General features: G+C 40.3%; 1 protein-coding gene across 10 annotated transcripts in view; it reads right to left on the reverse strand.

Moving 5' to 3' along the window:
- Positions 1-13,989, reverse strand: part of SLC11A2 (solute carrier family 11 member 2) — a 43,261-nt gene that overhangs the window by 12,188 nt on the left and 17,084 nt on the right. For all 10 annotated transcript variants that reach the window (XR_011235732.1, XR_011235731.1, XM_069490778.1 and 7 more), the window contains 9 exons: positions 9,808-9,879; positions 7,935-8,083; positions 6,912-7,037; positions 6,412-6,531; positions 4,549-4,655; positions 3,945-4,015; positions 3,774-3,841; positions 2,520-2,675; positions 1,424-1,582 (listed from right to left, as the gene is read on the reverse strand). Coding sequence is in view for 8 of the 10 variants with exons in the window: in XM_069490778.1 (XP_069346879.1) it covers positions 1,424-1,582; positions 2,520-2,675; positions 3,774-3,841; positions 3,945-4,015; positions 4,549-4,655; positions 6,412-6,531; positions 6,912-7,037; positions 7,935-8,083; positions 9,808-9,841 (990 nt within the window). In the remaining 2 variants the exon portion in view is untranslated. The remainder of the gene's footprint in view (positions 1-1,423; positions 1,583-2,519; positions 2,676-3,773; positions 3,842-3,944; positions 4,016-4,548; positions 4,656-6,411; positions 6,532-6,911; positions 7,038-7,934; positions 8,084-9,807; positions 9,880-13,989) is intronic.

The raw sequence follows: 13,989 nt of genomic DNA on the forward strand, positions 1-13,989 counted from the left end.
GAAAGACTCTTAAGAAGGCCTCAAACATGAGAGAACACCCAGGTAGAGAGCCCTTAGTCAAAGCAGACGGGAGTCAGAGGTCCTTTGGATGGGAGACAAATGGTGATCAAAACCACATAGGCAGGCCAGGCACGGTGGCTCACACCTGTAATCCTAGCACTCTGGGAGGCCAAGGCAGGAGGATCGTTTGTGCTCAGGGTTCAAGACCAGCCTCAGCAAGAGTGAGACCCCGTCTCTACTAAAAATAGAAAGAAATCAGCTGGAAAACTAAAAATATATAGAAAAAATTAGCCAGGCATGGTGGCACATGCCTGTAGTCCCAGCTACTTGGGAGGCTGAGGCAGGAGGATCCCTTGAGCCCAGGAGTTTGAGGTTGCTGTAAGCTAGGCTGACGCCATGGCACTCTAGCCCGGGCAACAGAGTGAGACTCTGTCTCCAAAAAAAATACTTTTAAAACCACATAGGCAGTTAGAAATCAAAATCAAGGCAATACAGAGGGCAGGTGCAGTGGCTCAAGCCTATAATCCTAGCATTCTGGGAGGCCAAGGCCAGAGGACTGTTTGAGCTCAGGAGTTTGAAACCAGTCTGAGCAAGAGTTGAGACTTTGTCTCTACTAAAAATAGAAAAATTAGCCAGTTATCATGGTGTGTACTTATAATCCCAGTTACTCAGGAGATCGAGGCAGAAGGATCCCTTGAGCCCAGGAGTTTGAGGTTGTAGTGAGCAAGGATGACACCACTGCACTCTACCCAGGGCGAAAGAGGGAGACTCTGTCTCAATAAAAAAAAAAAGGGAAATTGAACCTCACTTACCCCCTCTAAAAAAAAAAAAACAAAAAACAGAGGATACAGAAATCAAAATGACAAAACAGCCCAGGTGTGATGGCTCTTGCCTGTAATCCCAGCACTTTGGGAGGGTAAGGCAGGAGGACTACTTGAGGCCAGGAGTTTCAGACCAGCGTGGGCAACAGAGCAAGACCCTTTCTCTAGAAAAATTAACTTAAAATAATTAGCTCGGTATGGGTGGCACATGTCTATGGTCCCAGCTACTTGGGAGGCTGAGGCAAGAGGATCACCTGAGCCCAGGAGTTTGAGGTTACAGTGAGCTATGATGATGCCACTGCACTCCATTCCTGGATGACAGAACAAGACTCTGCCTCTATAAAAAACAAAACAAATTCTGTCTTAGTCCCAGTTTCTGTTTTCTATTTGTTGACTCCTCCCTATCAAAAGCTGAGAAAGATGGGCCTAGATTTGATCAGCTCCAAGATTGAACAGTCTGACTGGTACACAGTGACTTTAGAGGACAGCAGGGAGGCTAGAGATCTATTTCCCCCCGGCTCCGTGTCATTGCATTTTCCTACCATGTTCCAGTCTCCACTTTACCCTCACATTCATTACCACCCATGACCCTGGTTACTCACCACCTGCTCGTTGGTTTTCTCAAAAAATGCTTCAGCAAAGACTGAGACAACAAAGACGTTGATGATGAAGGAAACAAAGAGAGCAATGCAGGATTCAATGAAAAAGTACTTATTGGCTTCTCGAACTTCCTGTTTATTATTCCGGTTTACCTGTCTAGACTAGAGAGATAACAGCAGTAGTTACTTTTTGACCTGTTGGAGCAAATTTCCTTGTAGCATTTCAGGAGTTGGAGTCAACTGAGAGATTCGGAGGGTAAATAATTCACCAGATGAAATGTGAGAGATCCAACACTCACCTACATCCTAGTTCACGGAGTAATTAAGAACTTCATGCTCTTTGATGGCATTGCACACCCCCAAATAGAGAACAGTGACTAAGTGACTGCAGAGTTCTCAGTTATTGTGGCTGGAAGGACCACTGACCTACAAACACCTTATTTCAGTCCTACGGGTGTATGATCCTAATTTTAAAGGCTTCTGAAATCTCCCAGCAAATTATTATGTAAGACTTACTAGTAAAATCCTAGTTGGACTCCTGTACTCCTGACTTCCACAAGGCCACTCGTGCTTTTGAAATTTAAACACAAGAGGCTCGGTGTGCCTTCAGACCTTTTATGAAGAACTTTAGTCCCACCTTCTCTGTGGGGCCAGTAATCTCTGGTCAATTTGGCCATAAAAACAAGAGTCCAAGTTCAAGCAGGTAGAGATTATAAATGTCCAGGTTTGGAAAATAACTTGTTCCTTCAGGGCTCTGATAGTTATAAACTAACGCTGTGTCACTTGCAGTTAAAGAAAAAGATCCCCTGAAGAAAAATGATATAAATCAGAAACTCAGGTCTACAAAATGAAAGGAATATGACTAGAGAAGGAATAAATGAAGGTAAAGTAAAATCTTTCATTTTCCTTATTTTAACTGATTTAACAGATAATAATGTGTTACAAATAAAAATAGTAACAATGTAATTGGTGATTATAGCTTATAGATAAATGAAGTAAATAAAGCAATGTTATAAAGTATGGGAGGGAGAAAAAAAAAAAAGAAAAAGAAAAAGATCCCATCAACTATATAGGCCACTGAGATAAGGGCCTTGCTCACCTTGACTAAGGCAGAATGCAGGTACATGTTGTGTGGCATGATGACAGCTCCCACGATGCCCACAGCCTGCTGGATCTGTGGGGTCTGACAGCCTGAACAGGATGGCACGAACATGCCCTTCAGTACCTGGCTCTGGCTGGGTTTCACTGTAACATACTACGTGCCAACAGAATAACCATTAGCCTTCCCTGGACATGAGACTAGGGGAGTAACATAGTACTAGAGAACACTCAGCATCCTTTATGCCTTACCTCCTCTTCTTCTGCAACTACCTACGATAATGAGGAATACAGAATCATCAAAGAACCAAACAACATAAGGGACTTCCTACCGGGTATCAAAGAATCTAGGACTGGAGTATTGAGATATTTTATATCATATTTTAGATACACAAAATAGATGCGTATAGAATGTAATTGATATTCAAAAGAAATGAAATGGCTAAGGAGATTACTGCTATTAGCTTCACAGCAATTCCTGTGAGACAGACCCAAGACACAGAAACAATTCTCGCTTATCTCTACTTATCCTGCTTCTGTTCACCTATGTTCATCTAAAAATCACTTGATGTTTCCACTAGTGTGTACTCAGTCTCAATCATAAATACTTCTCATACATACTTTTCCCTGGCTTAGCATTTCTCTTGGAAGCCTTTGGACGAGATGCATAATCTACTCATAGATTAGATGTTTTTAAAAGTTCATCCAGGCCGATAAGCAGAAATCAGTTATAACAACTGGACATAGAAAGTGCTAATACTGCAAATAATGGTACTGATTCTTAGGGGTTCCTGGGTTGGGATACAAACCATGAGATATCCAGTATATCCCCTATAGTTCATTAACTCTTTTTACACAGGGAAAGTTCAAGCTCCAATTAATATAAATCAGGATGAGCAAAAACAGAATTCCTCTAGGTAATAGCCAAGAAGCACCCTGCAACTCCTTCCCTAAACCTCTCCAAGTTGTTCTATTGTTAAGATGGCCAACGTGGGACTAGGAAGTCTAGTCTGGAAAGCCCTAGGAAGTCTAGTCATTTTTAACTTAGTAATACCTACAGGCCTTTCTGCACACTAATCTTTGGTATAAATCATATTTCCACAAAATTGGCCCAGGATTGAATTGGCTTTTTGTTGATAAATGTGATACAATTAAACCATCCTGGCATAATTACTGTCTTTTATAATGAATGGCTAAAAAAAAAAAATACCCATCACATCTTATAAAGCTAATGAATATAGCCTATAACACTTGCCTCATATCCAAATGTGAGGGCCATAACAGTGATGAGAAAGCCAAAAAATGCTTCTAGCTTCCGCAAGCCTAAAGGAGACAATGCAGCAGTCAGCTCACAGAAGGCAGACTTCCCCATCAGCCACATGAGATAAAGCAGCTCCTTTGACCCCACCATTCCCACTCTCCTTACCATATTTGTCCAAAAAGAGAAACACAAAGGTATCTGCAATGGTGATGAGGACTCCACCCCACAGAGGAACCCTAGGTCAGAGACAAGAAATGGACAGCAATGAAAAGAAAGGAAACACTGAAAAACACTTTCTTCCTACCAGCTCTCTAGATACAGAAGACTTTGAAAAGCCAGGACTTAGGGGAGAAGGGACAGTGGTAGAAAGCCAGACCTTGGGTAGTTTAAGATAACAGCACCAACTTGATTACATTCATTCAAACTTTGATTGTCTACTATGTCAGATATTTAGGATACAAAGCTGAAAAGTATAGGTGTTACCCTCAAGGAGTTCACTATCTAATGGGATACACTAAGAAACAAATAAATAATTATAATATAAAGTACCGCACACTCTATAAGAGAGGTATGTATAACACACCAGGGGAATGAAAGATGTAGAGCCTACATGTTCTGAGAGAGATGAAGGTAGCTCCAGAAAGCTTCCACAGAAGAAATAACAATTGAGTTGAATCTTGAAAATTAAAAATGAGTTGGGTTTTTGTTTTCAGCTTTGCTTTGAAACCCACTGAAACACGGATTACTTTCTAGAGGAAAACCCCCTTACCTTCCTAAAGACAGAAGATTGATGGCAATGGCTGAGCCAATGACTTCTTGCATATCTGAGCCAATAATAGCCAACTCCACCATCAGCCACAGGATGATTCGTGGGACCTAAACACCAAACAGTAGAAAGACATGGTTTTTTTTTATTTTTTTTCAGACACAAGGTCTCAGTCTGTATCAGTCTATTGCCTAGGCTGGAGTACAGTGGAATAATTATAGCTCACTGCATCCGCAAACTCTGGGCTCAAGCCATCCTATTACCTCAGCCTCCCAAATAGCTAGGAGTACAGGCAAGCACCACCACAACCTGCTAATTTTTAAAATTTTTCATGTAGAGACAGGGTCTTGCTATGTTGGCCAAGCTGGTCTCAAACTCGGGGCCTCCAGCAATCATCCTTCTGGGCCTCCCATAGCACTGGCATTACAGGTGTGAGTCACTGAGCCCGGCAAGACATGGCTCTGATCAATCATTTCCAGGAACATACCCTGTTATGATGGAATTGATATTTTAGCATTGACCCATAAATTGTCCTTTATAAGTCTCTAGACTAGAGATGAAGTATCAGAACTTGCCTCTACTCAGCCCATCACTGCACTGTGGCTCCCAGCTGGAGAAGGAAAGTGGCTTCCACACGGCAGAGTCTGTGAACCAAGGTCAGGGTGCCAACTGATCTTACCTTTTCCTCTTTCCTTTCCACTCAAGAAATGAATGGGACTTCCATTCATCAATTTCTACTTAGTTTCCTGCCTAAAAACAATCCTCAAAGATTTGGGGGAGAAGAAGGAGGCTAAAATAGGGATCAAGAAAGACTAGGAACTGACTGCAGGACAAAACATCTATGCTGACCATAGCTGAGAAGACAAAACAAACATGAAAAGGCTGGGGTCATTTTTAATGTAATAATAATACACAAGCAAGTGAGAAAGAACAGATATGCAAAAGGACTCAGGGTGAAATGGTTGGAAATGGGTGGCATATAACAAAGTAGGAAACTAATAAGGCCAAACAATCCAGATGAAAGACAGATTATGCTGGCTCACTGAAGCCAGAAAAAACACCCCCAGATACCTACTGTCCAAAAAATATCTTGTCACAACAAAACAATTATTAACATGCATGAAGAAAGAGAAGCTAGTGGAAATTACAAATTACCAAAGTTTTTTTGAAAAGCAGATAAAGATATCTTTTGCTCATAGCCAGAAAAGGAGATTAAATATTGAGGACAAACAAGAGGCAGATCAGTATCTTATCTAAAGACGAAGGTCAGTTAAAAATGTCTTCCAGATGTAGGGCTCATTCCTGTCTTAGGTGACAGTAAAAAAGTCCCATAATGTCCAGAAGCAAGTTACAGAGGATAGTGTAATCCCCACGGTGAGGATAAATCGAAAAATAATTATTACCAAATCCAAACATCCTGCCACATATACTTTGTGAGAAAAGGAAAAAAATTTACCTTTTTCAAAGTGATGGCAAAGTCAAACAAAAAAGAAGAGATACATACATAATGTAAACTGATGAAGCAACATAGAGGTATGAATAAAGTGCTTGGACAGAGTACCCCCCTCCCCCACGGGCTGGGCACTGCTAGATGCCCAGGAGGTAGAGTGAATGGAAACATTTACTCGAACACAATTTTTCTACGTAAACGTTCTGGGGAAAAAGTGAATCTCAAGTTTGATTTTAAACAAGGGAAAACACATTGCTCGGTAGTAAGAATTATAGAATTTCCCTTGGGTCTCCCATTCTTCAGGGCGACAAGCCCCCAGTCCTCCACTGTCTCAGTATATAGTGGGGCCAGCACATAGGCCAGACACAGATTCCTATGATATGGGTGAGAGACAGACAGGACAGTACGTTGCTCACCTTGGGATACTGACGGTGACACACTTCAGCAAGATGCAGCCCAGTGACCACTCCCAGTCTAGCCGCAAGTCGCTGGAGCAGCAGCCCCACAATGGTGGCCAACAGCAGGACCCAGAGCAACTAAGAAGAACAAAATCCCCCCATTACACTTATTAGACACCTGGGGTTTTGGTTTGTTTGGCCACGTGAATAGGAAACATTATATTGACGGAAAAGCCCAGGTCAGGAATCAAATGGTCTGAGTTCTATATCAGGTTTTGCACATGACCTCCTAGGTCACCTTGTACCTTTCTGAGCCTCAGTTTCTCCCACTTGCAGTTTCTCCTTTGTTCAAGGAAACTATGTGGATAAAATAAAATAAAAGACCATATGGGGAGTACTTTACACCTCAGTGTCACAGCCAATGAAGCATCTGCATGTAGCCCCTGAGGCTGCTATCCAACACGGATGTGAGGGTATATTGTATGTTTATAAGGACAGCGGTAGGACTAGATGTTTACCTTAAATCCAGCCACTGCTCCAGACTGCAAATCGGATTCAATGTTTCCTGGATCCAGGTAAGCGATGCTCATAAGAAAGCCTGGTCCCGTGAAAGCCCAGAGTTTACGAAAGCTAAAACAAGAGTACTGAACAAAAAAGGAAAAGAGATTAAACTAAATATCACTTCGAAACTGACGATCTAACTTATATGTTATCACATATGAAGCAACAATATCAGCTTCACAAGAACAAAGGATTTAGCATATTGGATGCTGTGTGTGCCCAAGTTCACTTCAGTCCTATGTACCTTTTATCAATAAGCTGGCCACTTTTCTGTCCAAGTCAGAGCCAGTCCCTTACCTGCTCTTTCCATCAGCCTCTCATTCTAAAACCAGAGTAACAATATCAGTAGCTCTGTGCCCAACCACTACCCAAACGGGACAAGAGGCACCATTAAAAAAAAAAGAAACTAAAACACAGCACCTCTTATATTTTCCTGGATAGAGCTTGAGCCCATCCTCCGAAGTGAGGTATCACACGAATGGAAGAATAGGCACCACATGTACTCGCCATCAAACTGGCACTGACTGATTAACACTAAGGTGCTCACACAGTAGTAATATTCTTTGGGGGTAGGAGGGTTGGAGGTGGGTAAACTCACAACTAATGGATGCGGTGGGCATTGTAGCGGGGGGAAAGGGCACATCTCAAATCATGGTTGGGATGTGGCAGAGTCATAACGTGTAACCAAATGTTTGCGCCCCCATAATTTCCTGAAATAAATAAATATATATATATCTACACACACACAAAAAAAAAGAAACACAAAATTCATATTTTCCTGATCAAAAAATGCTCACTACTGCCACCTGGCAACTATTTTCAAGGCCTTCATTTTCCTTAACAGTTTCGATTTAATTTGATTACAGGACAATGTCTGCCAAAATTAGACCTGAGGTTATGGAGTTTCAGTCATCCAGCAGATCTTTCACTTATAGGCTTTCCCAAACAATAGCATTCACTGCTAAGGACTCTTTACTAACCTCCTCCTCAGGAATGGCAATCTTCTCATTAAAGTAGGTGTCAAAGGGCTCCTCTGAGTGCTCGGTAGACTGTGGAAGAGAGGAGTTACTGTAGGCAGGGTTGAAGGCTCCAAGACTGGCAGTGTCCCCATGGTCTCCAGAAGCATTCTCTGAATAAAACATTTGAGAAGAAATTAATAAGAATGACATACTAACAACTCATCCTTAATATACTGAAATTAAATCTTTTTAATACCTAAATGCATAAGAGACCAATCTGACTCTAACTCAATTTATTTTTAATAGTTTATTTTTATCTTTTGTTGTTTTGTTTCTCTTTTTTGAGACAGGGTCTCGCTTTGTCTCCCAGGCTAGAGTGTAGTGGCATCATGATAGCTCACTGCAACCTCAAACTCCTGGGTTCAAGTAATCCTCCTGCCCCAGCCTTCCAAGTGGCTGAGACTATAGGCATGCACCACCATGACCAGCTAATTAAAAATAAATTTTTTTTGTAGAGACAGAGTCTCGCTATGTTGCTCAGGCTGGTCTCAAACTTCTGGCCTCAAGCGATCCTCCCACCTGGCCTCCTAGCATTACAGTCATGAGCCACTGGACCCAGTCTTATCTATATTTTTAAATATATTTTTTGGTAATGCATTCACATGTCAAGAATTACAAAAAAGCCTACACGAATAAAGTTCCCTCTCACCCCTCTCCTCCATTCACTCAGCTCTAGATCAGTTTTAACACTAATTTCACATTGGTTTTCCTACTTCCTCATTTGTATTCTTACTTGGTAATTTTTAGAACCATTCCATTTTCCTCTAAAAACAATGATATCTAGGGCTCAAAATATAACATTCCCACACCAGCCCCACTGGTAACCCAAAATCCTAACTTTTAAAAGAAAAGAACTAGGTCCATCCAGTGGAATGCACACCCCACCCCCATTATTTGGTGGGATGTACTCAAAGAATCATCCTTGGACATTATACCCCCGTCAGGCTTCTCAAAAAATGTGGAAGTTGCAAAATCCTGCCACAGTTCAGGCTAATCTGAAGCTGCAGGGAAACCACCAAGCAGGAACCCTTTGCACCCTGACTGCGCCTTGCAGTGAAGTGGCTGCTGGTCACGGGCTGCCAGCACCCTTGTGATACCGGGGCTCATCTCAGACTGACATCAGTGTTTCCCCAAGTTCTGCATTTGTAGCTAATCTTAAATGCAGGGAGGGGGAAGGTCTGGGAGAAAAGGGATAATCCACCAGAAATATATAAAGCCCAGTTTCCTGCAGCCATCAAATGGCTATTTTGCATCACAATGTCCTAATCTCTGTATTTCTAATAAATCCTTATAGCCTCCCGTTAGAAAAGCAAGGGCTTTCTTTCTATAGGGAACAGACCCACATCACCTTAATTAAGTGGCCCTGAATTGATGAGGAAATTTACAGAATAGGAACAGAAATTCCTAAGGGGAAGCTCAGATTTAGGAAGACATAGTCAAAACCCTCAAGAAGCTCCAGTCAAATGCAGGTATAAGGCATCCGCCTGATATTTTACTGCTCCACACACACCTGAACCACCAGGAAGTGCCACCAGCAGCCAAAGCACTCCAGAGGTTATCATGCCAGGTCTGGGAATACTACTGCCTTTGCAAGATTACTTCTATAGAAACCAAACTTGTAGCTAATCTTAGCTCAACTCACAATTGGAAAGAAGGTATGAAGGCAGGTCTCTGTGGTTACATATCCATTCTCGTTTATACTCTAAGTCACAAGACGGTGACTGCTGAATACAGTTATTGGAATAGATGACGAGAGGCAAAATACTGTACATTTCTGGTTCTGACATAAGCCTAATTCCAAATAAAAATTAGACAACACAAAGCTGCAAATTACCATCTGACATCTTCTGTTCAGGACCCAACACCATGTTGGATACCTGAGTGTCCGAGTTCTTCGAATAGGATTCTGGAAAGGAGAAAAGGGAGGGAGAATTAGCAAGAACATACTAACAAGTTCAGAACCAGCATTTTGTTACTCTGTATGACTGAACCCTTACTATGTGAAAAGAATAATTCTTCTACTGAATTAGATAACCTTGAAAATAATTAGTTTTCAGAATATGATTAAGAGATATTTAACAAAAACAGAAAAGTCTTAGTCACATTTTTATTGGCAAGACTTCAAACCCAAATTGAAGCAAGGTATTATAGTGGGACAGGCAAATACTTTTTGGTAAGCGTCCACAGAGAGGCTGCTAGGCAACTACCCAATCTCTGCCTTTGCCTTCAGATTACCCCAAATGTCTGAAACCAGACTGTTTTCCTCAAATTTTACAAGATTTTAAGGACAGAGATCTATAACTGTCTTTGCTCTAAGAATTTAAGCCCATGGACCAACCTTTTGGAAAGGGTGGGGAAAAGCACCATACCAGCATACTGGTAATGGAGTGCCACTACTTCGCAGCCTCAAATTTTCCTAAGGAAAGACTTCATTTACAATGTTCCAGTCCTCATTCTCCAACCCTCTGACAAGCAGGAAAAGAAACTAATCACCCATGCATGACCCAGCCCCTCCTGGGATCTCAAGGGGAGCCAAAGCACCACGAGGATTAGGTCTGTGGGATGCCAGCACTTCTCTAGGTCCTACAACAAGTAACTTGCAGGGGGTCAGGGTGAGGGTGGGGTTCTCAGATGTCCAACGTCTGCTAAATTTAATTGGGGGGAGGGGGACATATTAGCAAGCCCATTTGGCCACAGATTCATGGCATATTCTCCAGTCAGCCTTACCAATAAGGCCAATTTTTAACATTTCTATCTACTTCTTATGGAAACTACTTACCAGTTCTTTCCAAATTTAGAAGGGGAAGGACAAGGTAGTATTTATTCATCCCCCCTCCCATTAAATCCGAATAACTATCCTCCTGAAAAAGTGATGAAGCCTCTCTTAACCACCTTTCCCTGCTTAAATCTAGTCTTTTTTCCACTCTTGTCCCTTATGTTGCTCCTATCTGATCAACCCCCTACTTCCTTTTTTGGGTAAATCTCTTTATCTACCAATATATTATATACCTATCTTTTGAATTACACAATTCAGATCTGAAAGGGGTTTTTAGGTTTATATCTGTATTGTGACGTATATAATATACCACCACCTCCTAATTTGGAAAACACAATCTTTCCTCTCTGGAGTCACTAATGTCAAGTATTATAATAAACTTCCCTATCTTTGTCTATGTAAGTGATCCCAAAATTCTATACTTTGGAACACTGATTTCCATTCTTTTGGATCTGTGCTTCCAGAACAGCCCATCCTCAAACTCTGCACTTGAATATACTCTAACTACATTCTGACCCTTTGATTATTTTAGGTTGACGGCACCATAGCTCTTACAGGAAGAGAAACTTGGCACAGTGAGGAATCAGAAGAACTCAAGAAGCTAATTAATTAAATAGTCTTGGGCTATTTGGTGTGAGGCAAAGAGCCCTTCCTTACTTCAATCAGTTCTGAGAACATTATTTTCACAATAACTCAATTCTCATTTGTGGCCCTGATCATCATGAACTAATTGAATTGGATTGCTTTGGTAATGATGGTGGGATATCCTATTTAAGAAGGCACAGAAGTATGTAATACAATTGAGGAAGATTTCGGTTCAAAATAGGCTTTTTTGAAGTTGTATTTTAAAAGCTAACAATTAAGGTAGTAGTGTACTTTTCCCCGAGCCTGTAGGGTGCAAATCATTTTAGACAAAACTATTGCATGATAAAATTTTAAATATTTGTGGTACCCTAAGTGATCATTCCTATATCAAGTACACACAGAGCCAATCAAATACAATGTAAACTTCGGTCTTCTTTCTGAAATCTCAAAAATGAATTATTCCAAGAAAGAAAGTGAATTCGAGATTCCAACCTTCTCATCAAATTTTTTGATCAACACACTATAAGCTCCATTGTTTGTAGTGCCTACAGAATGTAACTAGGGCAGGGAATAGAAAGAGTCAGTTATGCTTGATGTGGTGCACAGTATCAAGTTGCCATGAAAATTTATGACCCATATGGAAGCAGTAAGTTAATATTAAGACAGTTTTGCTCTCTAGGACTGTACCACCACGTTGTTTCAGTCATTTAATTACAGTAAGCAAAAGATCCAGAGTTAGGACACAAATAACCAGAAACAACCCAGCAACATTTTGATAATTATGATACTGCTTTGATATTCTAGCTCACCCCCAACCATAAAGTGTCACCTTCTCTTAAACCCCGTAAGTTTCCTCCTATCAAACGGTAATCAACAACAAAAAAATGGCATTCATGATTAAATGTAATACAACTATTTTATCCCATTCATTATCAAAAACTGTAAGACTGTTTTACAAGATAAAAATGCTAATGTTATTTTCTGTCTAAAATTTGAAAAGTCTAATATCTTTTGATGCAGCAATTCTAAGAATGTATCCTTAAAAAAAAAAAAAACTCTCACACAAGAAAATGTGTATTAGGATATTTCTCACAGCATTGTTTGTAGTATCAAAAGACTAGAAATAACCTCTGGTAGGGGACTGGTTGAATAAACTGTACATGTTCATTGGACAGAATACCATACAGCCATGCAGATCTATATGTATTGATAAGAAACTCTCCCAGAGAGAGAGATTGAACATAGACAAGTACAGACTGTCTCCAAAGGACACACCAAAAACTGGTAATAATGGCTGTCCCTAAGAAAAGGAAGGAGTGGGGGAGCACAAACAAGGTCATGTGAAAGGAAAACCTCTCACCGAATATACACTATATCCCTTTTGCACTTATAAAAGTTTTACCATGTACATGTATTGTTTGCTTTTTAAAAAATTGAAAGGTCACATGGATTCACTCAGCTTCTCCAGGAAAACTTTAGGGATGGTCAGCTGAACTCTGATAATGCTTCCGCAATGGATAATCAGAGATCTGCAGCTGTCTAGTTAGCAGGCATTTATTGCCTTAAGCTTAACTTACTACTAGTTTGTCTTAGTGCCCAAATAGCCAAAAATTATGATTTGGCAATTTCACCTGAAAGCAAAGAATTAGAAGCCCCTTCTCAGGGGAGCATTTCCTGACTCCGTAATTTGGGTTAAGTGGCCCTCCTCCACGTTTCCATGTTCCCCTAAGGCACCCACTACTTACCACTGTCATTATTCTTACCACATTGTCTTGAAATCATCTATTCCCTGGTACTATTCTTGCAACTTTTCTGCAAGTTTGAAATTACATGGTAATTAAATTACCCCCAAAATACATAGTAGCTACAATAAATCCTAACATCTATACCTATACAGATTAACAATAATTCAGTGTTCTCTTAGCATTTACAAGAACTCTGGTAGGACAATTTAGATAATCCAAAGCTATTTTAAAAATTGCCCCAAAGAAAGTTTGAAATAGTGGATATTAAAACATATACAACTTTAATTTTTTTTCTCCCTATGGTTAAAGAAAAAGTTTGAGTTTGAAATAATCTGTTTTCTTATAAAATTCCCCTATAGAGAGCAAAGGTACTCAAAATCATTTCATTGGTTTCACAGATAAAAAGCTCTTCCTAAAATTAATTGTAGGCTTTAGAAAGAAATGTTTTTGAACAGTCCTCTCTTTCCCCATTTTGTTCCTCACCTCCCCTATCTTGATAAAATAAATGACAGCATTAAATAGGAAAAGAATGTTCATAGAGGCAACCGGAAAAGTGTTTGCATGGAAGTAACAGATTAAATAAATATCAGCAGGAATGGTTAAAGCTAAACGGCAAAGCCACCTCTTTCTCTTGATGCTTTCCTCAGACATTGTTCAGTGCCAGAGACAAACTGGTGACCAAGTAGAAACTGCCAGGTACACAGATCAAGGCTTTAAAAAGTGATACCCAAGTGTTTATTAGAGAATAACAAGGAAATGTGAATTTTCTTTTAAATTCCATTTGTCCTGAAAAAAATGTAAAGATTTCCAGATCCTTCTAAAATTCTCTTTTCCCTAAAGGTCTACTTCAAGGCTAAAGTACTTGATAGTCCTACCAAACCATTATTGTCCTATTAATCTAACACTTGTG

The sequence above is a fragment of the Eulemur rufifrons genome, chromosome 16 (genome assembly GCF_041146395.1).
Source record: "Eulemur rufifrons isolate Redbay chromosome 16, OSU_ERuf_1, whole genome shotgun sequence".
NCBI lineage: Eukaryota > Metazoa > Chordata > Mammalia > Primates > Lemuridae > Eulemur > Eulemur rufifrons.